The following is a 19,844-nucleotide window of genomic DNA, read 5'->3' as shown; positions in this document are numbered from 1 at the left end:
CTCCTCCCTCCCACCCCCCATCAACCCTCAGTTTGTTCTCAGTTTTTAACAGTCTCTTATGCTTTGGCTCTCTCCCATTCTAACCTCTTTTTTTTTTTTTTCCTTCCCCTCCCCCATGGGTTCCTGTTAAGTTTCTCAGGATCCACATAAGAGTGAAACCATATGGTATCTGTCTTTCTTTGTATGGCTTATTTCACTTAGCATCACACTCTCCAGTTCCATCCACGTTGCTACAAAAGGCCATATTTCATTTTTTCTCATTGCCACGTAATATTCCATTGTGTATATAAACCACAATTTCTTTATCCATTCATCAGTTGATGGACATTTAGGCTCTTTCCATAATTTGGCTATTGTTGAGAGTGCTGCTATGAACATTGGGGTACAAGTGGCCCTATGCATCAGTACTCCTGTATCCCTTGGATAAATTCCTAGCAGTGCTATTGCTGGGTCATAGGGTAGGTCTATTTTTAATTTTCTGAGGAACCTCCACACTGCTTTCCAGAGCGGCTGCACCAATTTGCATTCCCACCAACAGTGCAAGAGAATTACTGGGACCTTATGAAGATAAAAAGCTTCTGCACAGCAAAGGAAACAACCAACAAAACTAAAAGGCAACCAACGGAATGGGAAAAGATATTCGCAAATGACATATCGGACAAAGGGCTAGTATCCAAAATCTATAAAGAGCTCACCGAACTCCACACCCGAAAAACAAATAACCCAGTGAAGAAATGGGCAGAAAACATGAATAGACACTTCTCTAAAGAAGACATCCGGATGGCCAACAGGCACATGAAAAGATGTTCAGCGTCGCTCCTTATCAGGGAAATACAAATCAAAACCACACTCAGGTATCACCTCACGCCAGTCAGAGTGGCCAAAATGAACAAATCAGGAGACTATAGATGCTGGAGAGGATGTGGAGAAACGTTATGTTTATTTGTATAAAGTTATTCATATTACTATTTTTTAATGTGTGTAGTTCTGTAGTCTTTATTCTTGATATTGGTAAGTTATGTCTGCTTTCTTTTTTTATGAATTTAGGTCAAGATTGGTCAGTTTTACTGATCATTTCAAAGAACTAGCTGTTGATTTCATTGGTTTTCTCTATTCTTTATTTACTAGTTCTTATTTTTATCATTTCCATCCTTCTATTTACTTTAGGTGTAATTTACTCTACTTTCCCTAGGTTCTTAATGTGGGAAGCTGGGATTGTTGATTTTAGACCTTCCTTCTTTTCTAATTAAAACACTTAAAGCTAGAAATTTCCCTCTAAGTACTGCTATAGCTACATCTCACAAGTTTTGATGTTATATTTTTATCTTATTTATTTATATTTTCCTTTCTAAATCTCAGAGAGGGAGAGAGAGAGAATCCCAAACAGGCTTCCCACTGTCAGTGCAGAGCCCGATGCAGGGATTGAACTCATGAATCATAAAATCATGACTTGAACTGATGTCGGATGCTTAATCAACTGAGCCTCCCAGGCACTCCTTTTTGTTTTTATTCATTTCAAAATATTTCCTAATTTACTTTGTGGTTTCTTCTTTAAATCATAGTTTATTTAAAAGAATGTTGATTAATTTCTAAATATTTGGAGATTTTCCAGGTATCTTTCTGTATTGATATCCAATTTAATTCTGTTGTGGTCAGAAGAACCTACTCTGTATGATTTCAAAACAGTTAAATTTATTGAGGTTTGTTTTAGCCCCCTGAATATGATCCATCTTGGTTGATATTCTATTTACATTTAAAAAGAATGTATTTTGCTGTTAAGTGAAGTGTTTTATAAATGTCAGGTCAAATTCACTGATAATGTTTTTCAAGTATTTTCTATTTTTGCTGATTTTGTTTATGTGTTCTCTCAACTAGTGAATGAGGAAATTCCAATTATAATTGTGGCTTTCACTTTTTCTCCTTTTAGTTCTATCAATTTTTGCTTTATTATTTCAGAACTCTATTATTAGTAATATTTAAGATTGTTATGGTTCTTCATTAATTTCCAACTCTTTATTATGAAGGTACAGAATTTTAGTTTAATTCATTTTTATCTAAGCATTTTTAAAAGTCTTGCTGTTGTCTTCTGGCTTGCATAATTTCAGAAACAAAGTTTGCAGTTTTTCATATCTTTGTGCCTGTGTCTTTTTTCTTTGGCTACTTTTTAAGATTTTTCCCTTCATCCTCTTTTGAACATGATTATGATTATATGTTAGTGTTTTTTCTCAGCAAATAAGTTTCTTCTCTTTCTAGAGGTATTGCTTAGGGTACGAGCAGAATCAACAGATTTCAGATATTTTTGGTTTCCTATAAAGTTCCTACACATTGATATCTACTGCCAAGGAACCACCCTGATTTATGAGAGTTTACAGTGCTTGACTGCAAGCTTGCGAAGGCTTTTGGATAGTACCATTCATGATTCTACCAACACAGAAAGAATAGTGAGGTTTTATTGCTTGGTATGGTTAGGGCAATTCCCCAGATTCCCTATCAAGTTGAGTCCTGTTACATATAGCACAAATTCTTATTTTGATGTGACTTGAAGTTAGTATGAAGAATTTTGGCATCTTTTGCATGAACTAATGTATTTTTTAAAATCCTAAAACCTGTAACTATTCCAGTTAAATGATGTTGATGATGATAGTAATAAAAAGAAGAATTGCAGTAATATTTCATATACTTTACAGCTTATAAATAATTTTACATACATTTTCTCATTTGGTTTTATGATTATTTGTACTGAGAAATTTTTATGGACTCACTCAAATCAATAAACATTGCTACTTTTGAAGAAAAAGTATTTTATAGCCAACCATTTTTAAAAGATTAAAAAAAAACCCACCCTGCTTAAAAGCCCTAATACTTACTGTCATTTAATTACACAGAAATTGTTAGTTTCAAATGAAATCAAGGATGTATAAAAGATGATAAAATTAGAATAGAATGCCCCACCTTTGTTTTGTGGTCTTGCTTCTCTTACATTAGAAGTGGATTTTCTTTGGGGCGCCTGGGTGGCTCATTTGGTTACACATCCGACTTTGGCTCAGGTCATGATCTCACATTTCGTGAGTTCAAGCCTCACGTTGGACCCTGTGCTGACAGCTCAGAGCCTAGAGCCTGCCTCAGATTCTGTGTCTTCCTCTCTCGGCCCCTCCCCTGCTCACACTTTGTTTCTCTCTCTCAAAAATAAACAAGCATTCAAAAAAATTTTTTAATAAAAAAAAGTGGATTTCTTTCATTTTTTTATTTAAAAAATTTTTTTAATGTTTATTTAAAAAAATTTTTTTTAATGTTTATTTATACTTGATACAGAGAGAGACAGAACATGAATGGGAGAGGGTCAGAGAGAGGGAGACACAGAATCTGAAGCAGGTTCCAGGCTCTGTGCTGTCAGCACAGAGCCCAACGCGGGGCTCCAACTCACAGACCGTGAGATCATGACCTGAGCCGAAGTCGACTGAGCCACCCAGGAGTCCCGATTTCTTTCATTTTAAAAGGATAAACTAATGTACTTATATTGTGCCAAGATATTTTATAGTAAATATTAGCTGTGAAGGGCATCACTAGCAGGATTAACACTGATCATTTCTTCAGTAGAAAAGAATAGTCTTTACTTTTTCAAATTTTTTTAAAGTTTTTATTCATTTATTTTGAGAGAGACAGAGACAGCATGAGTGAGGAAAGGGCAGCTAGAGGAGAGAGAGAATCCCAAGTAGGCTCTGCACTGCCAGCAGAGAGCCTGACGTGGGGCTCAAACCCATGAAGCCGTGAGATCATGACCTGAGCTGAAACCAAGAGTTGGACGCCTAACCAACTGAGCCACCCAGGTGCCCCCAAAAGAATAGTCTTTAAATGCCAATTTAAACTAAATTCGTATGTGGTATCTATGAAAAAACTATCAATTGAGAGCACCCATTAATAAAAACAGACTTCAAAGCATATATATAGTCATATTTGTCATGGCTATTTGTACTTATCCCCACCCACACCAAAGTATGTGGGGCTGAAGAGTAAAGGCAACTTAGAACTAATAGAGCTAGTCAATAAGAATTGTGTTCACATCAAAACCCTGTCTGTAAATGTATATAACAGAGGCCTAAACAACTGGTGCGAAAAATAGGGTTAGCTATTGTGGTCTACCTAAAAGTGAATAAACAAGAGAAGAATCTTTAGGTAGACCGCAAAAGCTAACCCTATTTTCCCCATCTGTTGTTTAGGCCTCTGCTGTATATGTTTAAAGACAGGCCTTTGATGTGAACATAGTTTGATTATGTGGAGTATAAATTAATTAATATATGCTGAATGACAGGCATAAGATAGATGGAGTTGGTAGCTGGTAGCCACAAAATCATATTATTCTTGCCCCCCTAAATCTCACATTTCTAGCACTTATGCAGGAAATGATTATTTTTCCTTTATGGAAATGTTAACTCTGTGTTTGTTAATCTACTTGTTATTTTCAAAAGAATCACTTGGTTTTACTTTTTTGTGACAGGTATCTTCACACGAGGACAGCTGGGCCTGATAGACATCATATTCCAATACATTCACTGTGATGAGATATATGAGGCGATAAATATCCTGAGCAGTATGAACTGGGACACTCTGGGCCACCAGTGCTTTATCAGCATGAGTGCCATTGTGAACCATCTTCTTAGACAAAAGCTCACTCCAGAGAGAGAAGGTCAGACATGGAATATATTTCATAAATGGATTTTGTGTATATATATGAAGTACATTTTATTGAGTCCACTATGTTTTGAGGATTTTTTTGAATTGTATTATCAGAGATTAAAAGACAAATGTTAATGCCCTATTAAAACTGACAAGATCAGATATCAAATAATTATCCATATGGTACTTAGCGTGTAGTATTTGTCAACATAAAGAACAACTTTTTTTGTGTATACCTGTGTTGGAACTCACAATGCAGTCATTGTACATTTCAGTCTAAGTTCATGTGTGTAATATGCTCAGATCTTAAACTTTAATTGAGAATTCCATGTACTCTGTAGGGGCTGGTAGACAGAGGGCCCCAAATAAAGGTCCTTATTCTTCCTTCATTTTAGACATCAGTATTTTTCTCTCATACTCCAAGTCTTTTGTCTAGATGGTAGTCCTTACCACTGATTTGTGTGTGTGCTGTGTGTGTGTGTGTGTGTGTGTGTGTGTGTGTGTGAGAGAGAGAGAGAGAGAGAGAGAGAGAAAGAGAGAGAGAGAGAGAGAGAGAATGAGAGAATTGTGGCCCAGGCTGCTACTCCTTGTTTTCATTTTAACTGGTAGTTCCGATACCTCTCTGCCTACTTGGATTCCTCTGCTTTCCTTCAGTAAGTAATTATGCCCATAGGATCTCAGATAAAGACATTGTTTTTTAAGTGAGCTCTGTGCACAGCATGGAGCTTGAACTCACCACCCCAAGATCAAGAGTTGCCTGCTCTACTGACTTGAGCCAGCCAGGCGCCCCTCAGATAAGACACTTTTTAAAAAAAAAAGAGAAAAATAATGTGCACATACAGTAATGAAATTCATTTTTGTATTTTCCAATTATCCAGTGTATGTTATTTTTATTATGAGTTATTAATATAAAATGCACCTAAACATTCTTGCACTTGTGTCTTTATTTCAAATCTTTGCAAGAAGCATTGACATTAATGATGGGAAGTCCTGGACAATGAAAAATGTCCCTAGGTAATTTACAAGGTAGAGAAAGCAGGAAATATGTCAAAAGGTCTTCACTGGAGAGCTTTTTCCCTACTATTTTCTTTGAATGTTTATAGATTTTCTTCTTCCATTTCATTATGTTTCCAAAGTAACCAAATTGTGTAGATAAAATTCTGTACCTAACCTGCATTTTAGTAATTTTAAAGAACAGGTTCCTTCAGGAAGTTCACATCATGGGACTTGGCGCAACTCTTAGGAGGCCCACAATAAATATTTATTTAATGTTAATTGAATGTGCTCTTTGGAGGTAGTCCAACCCATCTCTGGAGGGTCCAGTATTTCTACAGTGAGAAAATGCCTAGCACAATGCTTGGCCTACCATAGGTATTTAATGAATATTAGTTAAAAACAAAAAGAAGAGTATAACTTTAAATTAGGTTACTAGATATTACTGTAATATTTCTGCCTACAGAGTTATCTCAAGTACTTATTTCTTAGTATTGGTACACTCTCAGAGATTAGGTACATAGTAGGGGGTTAAAAAGCAGAATATGTAAGGAAAGCCTGTTATAGTATACACAATATGTGTAAGAGATGCTAAATTTACAGTTGAAGAATTGTAGAGAAGATAAAATATTGACTGTCACTCAACGACACTGAGAAATTGCTAGCACCTTGGTGAATTTGTGTTGTAAGATTCCAGTGTTGTAAGAAAGGTTATTAGGGAATTCACAAATGGGCATTATCAGATTCTTGCTTTAATAAAGGATATTTTCAAGGCACCGTGTTGGGAAGATAGGGAAATGAAAAGCTTGTATGATACTAGGCTATTAAAATAAAAGACTTGCATGATGCTGGATTATCAGAATATGCACATTTTAAGTAGGTATATGCATTTCCCCCCAAGTAACTGCAAAATACATTTCTAAAACATTCAGAATTCTTCTCTGTTGAGATTTATTCTGTCCGAATCTAACAAACTTGACATGGTAATTTGTTTTCCTTTTATTAGTGGAACCCAGTGAGTTCTTTCATTTGTGCTGTGTTGTGGTTATCTTTGAGATCTTCATTTCTGCCTTAAACATCAAGCTGGGCTATCTAATGAATCTGTAACTGTGCTGGGAGTTATGAGTGTTCCATATAGGTTTGAACATTGCAGAAGTACGAAACATGCTGTCAAGAAAACAAGCAATGGCAAGAGGCTCTGGCTTGTTTTCACAATAGCATTGCTGTATTCAATTTTAATCTAAATTGACTGCTGCTTTGAAAGAAAATACCTCTGAAGTTCATCTTACTTTACTGTCTAGATTTGAGATTAAAAAAAAGAAATTACTAACAGCTTAGCCAAGTCCATAGCAATTACTCTGATGAGGTATTTAATACTTTCAAACCCAAATATACCTAAAACTAGAGTTTTGCTAAATAAGGAATTTTTTATTCACTCTAGCACTTAGTGGCATAAAAATCAATGGAGTTTTACTGTAAGCTGAAATTTTCTCAAACAGTGCTCACCATTATTGTAATTATATAACTTCCAGGTGTTTGGGGGAGAAAACACAACCCCAAAGGCATGGCTTGGTAAAATTATGAAGTAGGCAAAATGTGCCTTTTTCTCCCAGTCTCTAGCCCTCTGGTTTATCAAAACTTGCTCTCCAATCCTTTTTTCCTAGGAAGGTGTCAGTTGACCAAGAGCAGATTAGCATGACATCCCTCCCAGGGGTGTTAGCTTTCACACTTGGACAAAACCAACAATCTTGTTTATTAGAATGAGATTTAGGGAAGGTATGGGGACTTTCACTGTTTCTTTAAAATTGTCTTAGAAGGATGTTATTACTTCAGTAGGGCTGTATTTATTTTTAAATGTTTATTTAAAACATTCCTAATACTTCTTTCAATCCCCAGTGCAAAAAGGTTAGTTTTCTCCTTTTAGGTAAAGAGTAAATGTTCAGCACACTGTGAGTTGATTCTACTGGAAATACTAGTTCAAACTGTGTTACTTTGATGAGTCACTGTTTTAATTACCCATTTGTGGTGAGAGGTTGGTTCATTATGGATTTCTTCAGTTTTGACAGCTTTTTGTTGCTCAGAGTCATTGTCAGCTTTGCCTCAAGTGAAAGTTTATACACAGGTTTGTTTTTGTACCAGCTGTCATATTTTAATTTCATCTTTCCTGCAACAAGCTCATATTTCATCCAAGTTTGCAAAACCTGACTGACTGCAAACATGAGTATTCTGTTGTAATTGAAGGAGTTTCACTTGTTTCAATGCTGCTATGTTTGAATTCCACAGCACAGCTTGAGGCAAGCCTTGGAACCTTCTATGCTCCAACAAGACCACTTCTGGATACAACTATATTGGAATACAGAGATGAAATCAGCAAATATGCAAGAAGATTCTTCCATCACTTGCTCAGGTGAACAATATCTTGGGATTGATTAATGTCAGACTACCTATTTAAGGAACCATCTTCTTTAATTAGAATATTCCATAATGTGGCTGTTTTCTAATAGTCCATTTCCTAAGAGAAAAAACAGATCTTCTCTTGATACTCTTTAATATGTTCTTGTTTTCCTTTTAATGAATATATTTGAATATTGTTTAGGGCTTTTACACATCATCAGAATGCTTGAATATAACTTCCCCTTTAATATGAAAGCAAACAATACTAACTATGTAAAGCCAATTTTATTTGTAAAGTCAATTTTATTTATTTTATTTTTATTTTTATTTTTTTGAGAGAGAGGGGGAGGGAGAGGGAGAGTGAGCAACTCACAACTGTGAGATCATGACCTGAGCCAAAATCAAGAGTTGGATGCTTAACTGACTGAGCCACCCAGGTGCCCTAGTAATGTTCCATTTTTTAAGATGAGAGGGATATACATCAGGGTCCATCAAAAACTATTATTCTTTTAATTAAATATATGTGTTGTATACTTTTATATATCATGTATTTTATAACAGGAAGTAAGAGAATTATCAACTTCATGTACCAAAGGTAAGTATTACATCGAGTTGAATTTTGAGTTTTAATTTCATTTATAATCTGTCATAGTTCTTTTTAACTCTTTCAAACAATTTCATGTATTATCTCTCCTTTTTTCTCAGAACATACCCTGTAAGAGGGTATCATTATTTGACAAATAAATAAACTATTAAGTGGTACTTTGGTCTCTACCTAACAGTGAAGCCTTTGGAAAACAGTCTTAAAAGTTGAGAAATGTTGATATATTGCATGAATTATGATCTGTAATTAAATCTTGCCTTTTTATCTGAAAGATTTTAGCATATTTCAAGAGACTCTTCATCCTGAATGAAGCTGTTTTCTATGTGTGAACAAATGCCAAAAATACTAGGGCGGATGTCACATTTATTTGGACTTCTTTGCTTTGTTCTATATTTTGTTTTCCTTGTTTCTGAATTTACCTCCTGCCTAAAGAGCCCAAAAAAGGTTATTCCTAGAATTAAATGTTTTTCCTTGGGGTATATCAGGATTTTCTCATTTCCTTTTTTGCACGCTTTGCTACTATTTCAGTTATCATGAGTGTTTATTAGTTCTTTTGATAGTAGGCTATATATGACATTATGAAAAAAGCATACATTTAGAAGAAATTAAATGAAATAGTTTAAATTGGAATTATTCTTTTTTTTAATCTGCTGTGAAGTTCTCCTGCTTAGCGGAAGAGGAACAGGCTAAATACTTCTTTGTATTTGTGAAGTGCTAGAATTGCATTACTGCCCGTACCTTGTCTAGCCAGTATATTAATACTCTAAAAAGTGTTATTAGATAATGGAATAAGTCCTAAACAGTAAAGACCATCATAAAGAATTTCAAGTTAAAGATGAAGAAAAGAAGCACCATGCAGAATAGGGATGTACCTAAGGTCACTCATTGGTAAAGCTGACTGAGACTGCCTGAGTCCAGATTGGGCTCTTTTGATAAAGAAGAATAAAATATTACATTGATTTTAATTTCATACAGCATATAACGCATGAGGTCATAGTATGCATGTATGAGGACAGTAATCCATTTTGGTTATTAAAATAACTATTTTTGATACAATTTTGTTTTTATCTTGACATTAGAGGAAGTACACGGATCTTTTTGTCATTAGCAAGTATGAAAACTTATCTTGACAGTCTTCCTCCAAATGCAAATGAATCTAAACTTTAAAACTGATTTCTCATGTCCTTTCTTGACACCTTTTTGTATGTGTTCCAAGTGATAAATTTTCATCAAGAAATGTGCCCTGTAAATGTAAATCATGGCTTTTAACATTGAAGATAGAAAGCAGTAGAGGTACAATATTGATAAAACAGCTAAATAAAATGTTTACTATAGTAAAATTTTAAATAGATGATGCAGTCTATTTCATAAAATCATTAAGTTGTAAGACGCTTACCTATAGAAGTTGTCTAGAAAAAAATTCAGTGTGTTTTCCTTTATTCCCATACTCACTCTCTTGACACCAGATAGGTGGGAGTTTTTTCCCCCCACACTGACCAATCTCTGACACCTGCAGGGTGTTCTAGAATTCAATTCAATTCTGACAGTAACCAGAGTTAACACAGACCACACATGTAAAGTTATCAATCCTACAGGAGTGCCCTTATTTCAGCTGCCATCTGCAAGTAATAAGTCCCCAGGTTACCCACAGCTTCTGTCCAATTTGGCTACAAATTGGAGTTTCCTGCTACCCCCTTCTCAGATTTGATAATTAGCTAGAGCAGCTCACAGAACTCAGAAGAGCAATTTACTTACTATTGCCAGTATTTTAAAGGATGTTTTATTTATTTATATTAATTAAAAATTTTTTTGAACATTTATTTATTTTTCAGAGAGAGAGAGAGAGAGAGTGAGTGAGCGAGCATGAGCAGGGGAGGGGAAGAGAGAGGGAGACACAGAATCTGAAACAGGCTCCAGGCTCTGAGCTGTGAGCACAGAGCCTGACGTGGGGCTCAAACTCATGAACCGTAAGATCATGACCTGAGCAGAAGTCAGATGCTTAGCCTACTGAGTCACCCAGGCACCCCCTTAAAGGATGTTTTAAAGGATACAGGTGAACAGCCAGATGAAGAGATGCTTAGGGCAAGTTATAGGAGAAGGGACATGAAGCCTCCATTCCCTCTCCAGGAGTGCCACCCTCCCAGCACTTCCACTTGTTCACCAAGTTTGGAACCTTTTTGAACCCGTTCCTTTTGGATATTTTATGCAGGCTTCATTACGTAGGCATGATTGATTAAATAATTGGCCATTGGTTATAACTCAACCTCCAAACCCTCTCTCCAGCCCCAGGTCTGGGGATAGGGCTGAAATTTCCAATCCTCTAATCATGTGCTTGGTTCCACTGACAACCAGCCTCCATGCTAGGGGCTTTCACAAAGTCTCCTCTGTAATGTAAACTCAGATGTGGTTGAAAGGGGCTTGTTACAAATAATAAAAGACTTTCTTTTCTTTTAGGAAATTCTAAGGATTTTAGGAATGGGATAAAACCAAATACATATTTCTTACTATAAATCATAATATCACAGAATGCAAATGCAACTGCCTAAGCTCAGAAGATGATTGTTCACCTGTCTTCATGAAATAGAATAGTCCTCCAGAACTACTGAATAGGAAGGTATTAACAAGTAAGAACTTTTCATTATAAACAAATAGAAACTATAATAGGAACTCCTAGATATTGATGAAATAAAAGGGCAAATATTTCAAGTGAATGTGCCACATATGAAACTTATTTTCCTAACATGGAAACATATTATAAAGGATTAAAAATTAATTGATTCTACTTGTTTATTTCCCCTCTTAACTATAAGACTACTGCTTTCTGACTCCTATGGAACAATGTGATTGTGGCACAGAGATAGCGTCATGCTTTTCAATTATTAGAAAATGGTAAGCAAGTAAGTTGGAAAAGGGAACTTTATTGCCTAGAAATAAAAATAAGATGTTTGTGGCGCACCTGGGTGGCTCATCAGTCAGCAAAGTGTCCGATTTCAGCTCAGGTTATAATCTTACGGGTCGTGAGTTCGAGCCTCGAGTCAGGCTCTGTGCTGACAGCTAGAGCCTGGAGCCTGCTTCAGATTCTGTGTCTTCTTTTCTCTCTGCCCCTCTCCCACTTGTGCTCTGTGTCTCTCTCAAAAATAAACATTTAAAAATTTTTTAAAAATACAATGTTTATGAAATATTTCAGGCAGAGTTTAGTGATACCTGTATTTTCCTTTTCACTGCAACAAAAAGTAAGAGGAACTGATGGAAAGAAAGGGAGATGGATAGATATGTAATAAAACAATATTGTAAAATGATGATAGAATCTAGGTGGTAAATATATTCATTCAACTTTCCTGGATGTTTGAAAATTTTTACAATAAGGTGTTGGAGGGAAATATATATTATGTTGGGGTCAATATTTATACTTAGAGTTCAGGTTAAAAAAGGTAGTGTTTTGGAAATTATTCTTAGCTTTCAAAATGGTTCTTAGCTTATGCAATACATATATATGATAGGCACAAAAATTATTCTGTGACTAAAGTTGTTAACCAGCTTGGTTTCTAAATGGCTTTTTTGGTTACACTTTTCACTAATGCAGCATACACAGTAAAGTAAGTAAAACCATTATATGAAATCAATTCAAAGAATATGAATACTAAAATAGTTACCTAAGAATATTTAGGAAATAACACAGAATTATTTGCAGAGAAAAACTTCCTGGTCAGATCATCTAAACATGCTGGATAATATATTTAAAATATTTGCTTAAGGCGTGGCAGGAAACTAAGGGAAACACTCAGGTAGAAATGGCAAGGATGCTTGATTCCACTAGAGTAAGCAGACTCAAAGTTTGCCTTGAGGGCGTGTGCTGGCACCTGGCAGTGAGGAGCTTGGTTTAGGAAGGCTTGTATATTCAGAGTGTAGGAGACAAAGCCTAGGGCTCAAGCAGAATGGGGAGATGGGATCTGAGATCTCCACATCAATCTATGACCATTGGAGGGTAGCATCTTCTCTGAACTATAAGGAAGGAAGGTATGAAAGGCAAGAAGCAATGGTGGGCAAAATATAATACTAAACTGGTAGGAACATAAAAATCAATAGTATAAAACATAAACACTAACATCTAATTCAAGGGATTAAAAATTAAGATAAAATTCTGGGCAATAACAGTATAAAAATCAGAAGATGAGTGAAGAAGTTAAAGTATTCTAAAGTCTTTATGCTTTTCAAGAAGAAGATAGAGATACTACTAATACTAGGTTTTATTTATTTTTTAAAATTTATTTATTTTTAATCTTTATTTATTTATTTTGAGAGAGAGAGAGAGAGAGCGCGCGAGCGAGCAGGGAAAGAAAAGAGAGAGAAGGAGACACAGAATCCGAAGCAGGTTCCAGGCTCTGAGCTGCCAGCACAGAGCCTGACACGGGTCTTGAACCCATGAACTGCGAGATCATGACCAAGCCGAAGTCAGATGCTTAACCAACTGACCCACCCGGGTGCCCCAATACTAGATTTTATTAAGTAAAATGTACACGGTAGAATTTCTGGGGCAATCACTAAAAAAATGCAAACATTATATAATTTTCAAACAAACAGAGTGAATATGTTGGATGAGAACAAATTCATCACAAAAAAAGGCAAGAATTTGGGGAGGGTGCAGCACACAGGGGGACAAAACATTAAAAAAAAAGATGGAAAACAGAAAACACAAAATGACGTAGTAGAAATTAATTTAAAAATCAATAATCATTGTCAATGATTTCATTTGCAAAGAGAGAGAGAGACAGAGTGCAAGCGGAGGAGGGGCAGAGAGAGAGGTAGACACAGAATCTGAAGCAGACTCCAGGCTCTGAGTTTTCCTCACAAGCCTGAACTGCAGGGCTCAAACTCACAAACCAGGAGATCATGACCTGAGCCGAAGTTGAATGCTTAACTGACTGAGCCACCCAGGCACCCCTAGGTTCATTTTTATTACTGAATATTCTTTTATCTTCTCATGACATATACTATTAGAATACATCCCATTTTATTTATCTATCCTAATGTTCAGGAACATTTCTGTTGTGTTTAGGGCTACTATAAAATATGTTGCTCTTCATGTACATGTCCTTGGTGGATATGTATGGATCTTTGTAAATTTATTGACCATTTGGAATTTTTTTTTTTGTAAATCGTCTATCCATTCCATTGGAATTTTTACCTTTTTTATGGATTTTTAAGCAAACTTTGGATATTATTGATAATCTTTCATTTGTTGCAAATATCTTTCCCATATTGCCATTCGTTTTTCAGTCTATTACATGCATGTTGTTGTTGTTGTTGTTCCTAAAGGAGTTTGATAAGGTTAATTAATACATGACTATTCTGCATTATGGTTTCCTAATTCTTAGAACTTCTCTCCCCAGCATTATAAAAATACTTACCTTCTTTTTTCTTTTTTTTTTTTTGGCCTTTTTTAAAAATTTAAATTCAAGTTAGATAACATACAGTGTAGTCTTGGCTTCAGGAGTAGAACCCAGTGATTCATCTCTTACATATGGCACCCAGTGCTCTTCCTGAAAAGTGCCCTCCTTAATGCCCATCATCCATTTAACATTTAACCCATCCCCCCCCACACCCTCTCTAGCAACCCTCAGTTTGTTCTCTGTATTTAAGAGTCTTTTATGGTTGGGGCGCCTGGGTGGCTCAGTTGGTTAGACAGCTGACTTTGGCTCAGGTCATAATCTCACGGTTTGTGGGTTCGAGCCCCATGTCGGGCTCTGTGCTGACAGCTCAGAGCCTGGAGCCTGCTTCACATTCTGTGTCTCCTTCTCTCTGCCCCTCCCCCACTCATGCGTGTGCTTGCTCTCTCTCAAAAATAAATAAACATTTAAAAAAAAGAGTCTCTTAGGGTTTGCCTCCCTCTCTCTTTTTATCTTACTCTTCCTTCACTTCCCCTGTGTTCATCTGTTGAGTTTCTCAAATTCACATCATGATATGTCTTTCTCTGATTGACTTATTTCGCTTAGAAAAATATACACTCTAGTTCTATCCACGTTGTTAGAAATGGCAAGATTTCATTCTCTTTAATTGCTGAGTAGTATTCCATTGTAGATATTTGCCACATCTTTTTTATCCATTCATCAGTTGATGGGCATTTGGGCTCTTTCCATAATTTGGCTATTGTTGACAGTGCTGCTTAAACATTGGGGTGTGTGTGCCCCTTCACATCAGCATTTTTGTATCCTTTGGATAAATGTGTAGTATTGCAATTGCTGGGTTGTAGGATAGTCCTATTTTTAATTTTTAAAAAAATTTTTTATGTTTATTTATTTTTGAGAGTGAGAGACAGAGCATGAGTGGGGAAGGGGCAGAGAGAGAGGGAGACACAGCATCTGAAGCAGGCTCCAAGCTCTGAGCTGTCAGCACAGAGCCCAATGTGGGGCTCGAACCCACAAACTGTGAGATCATGACCTGAGCCGAAGTCGGACGCTTAACCAACTGAGTTACCCAGGTGCCCCTATTTTTAATTTTTTGAGGAACCTCCATACTGTTTTCCAGAGTGGCTGTACCAGTTTGCTTTCCCACCAACAGTGTGAAAGGGTTCCCCTTTCTCCACATCCTTGCCAACATCTCTTGTTTCCTGAGTTGTTAATTTTAGCCATTCTGACAGGTGTGAGGTGGTATCTCATTGTGGTTTTGATTAGTATTTCCCTAATGATGAGTGATGTTGAGCATATGTATGTTAGCCATCTGGATGTCTTTTTTGGAAAAGTGTCTATTCGTGTCTTCTGTCCATTTCTTCACTGGATTACTTGTGTTTTAGGTGTTGAGTTTGATAAGTTCTTTATAGATTTTGGATACTAACCCTTTATCAGATATGTCATTTGCAAATATCTTCTCCCATTCTGTCAGTTGCCTTTTAGTTTTGTTGATTGTTTCATTTGATGTGTGGAAGCTTTTTATCTTGACGAGGTCACATTTGCTTTCATTTCCCTTCCTTCCAGAGACATGTCAAGTAAGAAGTTGCTGTAGCCAACGTCAAAGAGGTTCCTGCCAGTTTTCTCCTGTAGGATTTTGATAGTTTCCTGTCTCACATTTAGGTCTTTCAACCATTTTGAATTTGTTTCTGTGTATGGTGTAAGAGAGTGGTCCAGTTTCATTCTTCTGCATGTTGCTGTCCAGTTTTCCCAGTACCATATGCTGAAGAGACTTGTTTTTTTTTTTTTTTTCATTGGATACTCTTTCCTGCTTTGTCAAAGATTAGTTGGCCATATATTTATGGGTCCATTTCTGGGTTCTCTGTTCTGTTCCATTGATCTGTGTGTCTGTTTTTGTGCCAGTACGATACTGTCTTGATGATTAAAGCTTTGTAATACAGCTTGAGTCTGGAATTGTGATACCTTCAGCTTTGTTTTCTTTTCAGCATTACTTTGGTTATTCGGGGTCTTTTGTGGTTGCATACAACCTCTGTTTTTTTTAATCACCTTTATGACTTTATATTCTACATTTTATTCTTTAATACTGAAAATAATTTTGGCATAAGAAATAACACATAGATCCAACTTTATTTTCTCTCTTCTCTCTGGGCACTTGTCCTAAGATCCATTTTCTCATGACTTGTGAACTTACTGTATTCCATACTAACAATTACAGAATAACTTTAGGCAGCAGTCACAAAGTCATGCTCATCCACTATAGTCTATATATGCATGCATACATGTGCGCGTGCATGCACACACACACGTACATACATGCACACATGCACACACACACATACACATTTTAAGAATTTGAGTCAGCATTTAAAATTGACATTGCAGGGGCACCTGGCTGGCTGTGTTGGAAGAGCATGTGACTCTTGTTGGGGTCATGAGTTCCAGCCCCACATTGAGGGTAAAGTTTACTTAATTAAAAAAAATTGACATTGCATTAAAACCTAACTTATGATTTTTCTTAAAAAAAAAAAACTCACTGGATTATTTGTTAATAGTGAACCTGCATTTTTCAGACAACAATCAGAGCAGAGTGGCACATGTCCCATCCATAATGGATTTATATTCTCCCTTTTGTCACAGATTCCCACCAGTTCTTCTTGCTTGTTACATTTGGCCTATTAAATATATATCTATTGCCTGCCTGTTTTATCAGCATTTAATTTATGGGCTCTATTTCCAATAATCTATCCCCATGCCCTCTCCGTACCACTTCATTTACTATAACTTTGTGTACAATATGAAGCACTCTTCAAAATGTCTCTGAATTATAATAAGTTTTTAAAATTTCAGATGAACTCTAGGGTTCTTTGTTACTTTGTAAAAAAAAAGGAAATCTCATGAGGATTTCGATTAGAATAGTTATGAATATATGGATTAATTTTAGGAAGAATCAACATTTTTATAATACTGAATTCTTCTGTTCAATAACAGGTTTCTCTCTATTGATTCAAGTTTTCCTTTACATCCCTAGATATATTTTTATATGTGCATATTTCATGTTTACTCCTCTATATTTTATTGTAGTTTTTTCCTATTTTGGGGTAAGATATTTTTTAAATTCAACTTCTAATTTATGATTGTTGGTATACCAGAAACTATTGATGTTTGTATACTAATTTTTTAGTGGATTACCTTTTTGAACATTTAAAAATTATTTCTAATAATTATTCAGTTGATTATTTTGTCCAAAGTGGACAAGCATGTTGTGTACAAATAATTATCATTTCCCCTTTCCCATATTTATACTGCTCATTCTTGTGTAGTAAATAATAGTGGCAGTAGGACACTCTTAAATGTGACTTCAACGACAAAGTTGCTGTTCTTTTATAATTTAGGATGATGCTGTCAGTTATTTTGTGATGTATACTTTTTAAAAAATTTTATTAAGGTTTTTATTTTAATTCCAGAATAGTTAGCATACAGTGTTACAGTAGTTTCAGGTGTACAATACAGTGATTCAACAATTCTATACATTACTCAGTGCTCATTATACATGTACTCTTTAATCCCTATCATCTATTTCACCCATCCCCCACAAATACCTCCCCTCTGGTAACCATCAGTTCTCCATAATAATTAAGAGTATGTTTCTTGTTTTGCCTCTCTCTTTCTGTGTGTGTGTGTGTGTGTGTGTGTGTGTGTATGTGTGTATTGTTTCTTACATTCCACATATGAGTAAAATCATATGGTATTTGTCTTTTTCTAATGGACTCATTTCACTTAGTGTTATACTCTCTAGATCCATCCATGTGGTTGCATTTGCCCAGATTTCATTCGTTTTTATGGCTGAATAATATTCCATTATATAAATATATATACCACACCACATCATCTTTATCCATTCATCTATTGATGGACATTTGGACTGCTTGCATAGTTTGGCTATTGTAAATAAGGCTGCAATAAATATAGTGGTGTATATATCCTTTCGAATTAGTGTTTTGTAATCTTTGGGTAAATACTCAGTAGTGAAATGCATTAGTTTGCATTTCTACCAACCGTGCACAGAGTTCTAATTTCTCTACTACCTCGCCAACACTTGTTATTTTCTGTTGTTTGATAGTAACCCTCCTAACAGATGTGAGGTAGTATCGCATTGCAGTTTTGATTTACATTTCCCTCATGATTAGTGATGTTGAACATCTTCATGTGCTTATTGGCCATTTGTATATCTGGAGAAATTTGTATTCAAGTCCTTTGCCCATTTTTGCGTTGGGTAGTTTGTATTTTTGTTAAGTTTTAAAAATTCTCCATATATTTTGGATATTAATCCCTTATCACATGTATAATTTGCAAACATTTTCCCCATTCTGTAGGTTTCCTTTTTACTCTGTGAATGGTGTCTTTTGGTGCACAACATGTTTAAATTTACATAAAGTCCAGTTTGTCTATTTTTTTCTTTTGTTACCTGCACATTTGGTGTCATATCCAAGAAATCATTGTCAAATTAAATGCTGTGAAGCTTTCATCTTATGTTTTGTTCTGAGAGTTTTATTGTCTCACATTTAGGTTCTTGATCCATTTTCCGTTAATTTTTATATACGCTTACTGGGTGAGGGTCCAACTTTATTCTTTTGCATGTGGCTATCCAGTTTTCTAAACACCATTTGTTGAAAAGAATGTGCCTTCCCCATTGAATAGTCTTGGCCCCCTTCTCAAACAGTGTTTCATTATAGGGATCTCCTGGCTGGCTGGCTTAGTCAGTAAAGCGTGTGACTCAATCTCAGGGTTGTGAGTTCATCCACCTGTGGGGCATGGAGTTTACTTAAAAAAAAATAAATAACATAAATAATTTCATTATATATGTGAGGATTTATTTCTGGGCTCTGTATTCTATTCCATTGGTCTATATATCTGTCTGTATGCCAATACCATACCAATGCTTCACCATTTGTGATTACTTTGCAGTAAGTGGAAATCAAGAATCATAAATCTTCCAATTTGCTCTTGTTTTTCAAAATTGTTTTGGCTATTCGAAGTCTCTTGAGATTTTATGTGAATTTTAGGATGAATTTTTCTATTTTTACAAATAACATCATTGGGATTTTTGTAGGGATTTCATTGAATCTGTAGATTGCTTTGGGTGGTATCAACATTTTAACAATATTAAGTCTTTTAATCCATGTACATGGGATGTGTTTCCATTTATTTATGTTTTCTTTAATGTTTTTTAATTTTCATTGGATAAGTCTTTTACCTCCTTGGTGGAGTGAATTCCTAAGAATTTTATTCTTTTTGATGCTACTGTAAAAGGAATTAATTTTATTATCGTCTTTTCACATTGTTCATTGTTGGTGTGTAGAAATGCAACTGATTTTTGCATGTTGACTTTGTATCCTGTTACTTTGCTGAATTCATATATTCTAACAGCTTTTTCTGTGGAATCTTTAGGGTTTACCACATATACAATGATATCATCAGCAAAGAGATAATTTTATTTCTTCCTTTCCAATTTTTATGCTTATTTTTTCCTTTTTTTTTTCTTTAATTGCTCTAGCTCGAATTTCCATACTGTGTTGAATGTAAGTGGCAAGAGTGAGCATCTTTGCCTTCTTCCTGAACTTAAAAGAAAAGCTTTCTTTTACCATATAGTATGATGTCTAGTGTGGGCTTTTCATATAGGGCTTTTACTAGGTTGAGGAAGTCCCTTCTATTTATATTTTGTTGAGCATTTTTATCCTGAAAGGGTGTTGAATTTTATCATGTGCTTTTTCCGA

At 35.5% G+C, this 19,844-nt stretch overlaps 1 protein-coding gene across 1 annotated transcript in view; it reads left to right on the top strand.

Annotated features, from left to right (window-relative positions):
- Nucleotides 1–19,844, top strand: part of LOC122496902 (WD repeat containing planar cell polarity effector) — a 392,211-nt gene that overhangs the window by 151,179 nt on the left and 221,188 nt on the right. The window contains exons 11-12 of the mRNA XM_043603499.1: nt 4,496–4,684; nt 7,951–8,074. Of these exons, the coding sequence (XP_043459434.1) occupies nt 4,496–4,684; nt 7,951–8,074 (313 nt within the window). The remainder of the gene's footprint in view (nt 1–4,495; nt 4,685–7,950; nt 8,075–19,844) is intronic.

Source organism: Prionailurus bengalensis, chromosome A3 (genome assembly GCF_016509475.1).
Source record: "Prionailurus bengalensis isolate Pbe53 chromosome A3, Fcat_Pben_1.1_paternal_pri, whole genome shotgun sequence".
NCBI classification, from domain to species: Eukaryota; Metazoa; Chordata; class Mammalia; order Carnivora; family Felidae; genus Prionailurus; species Prionailurus bengalensis.
Note: the sequence above shows the minus strand (reverse complement) of the source record. Positions and strands in the feature narration are given on the sequence as shown.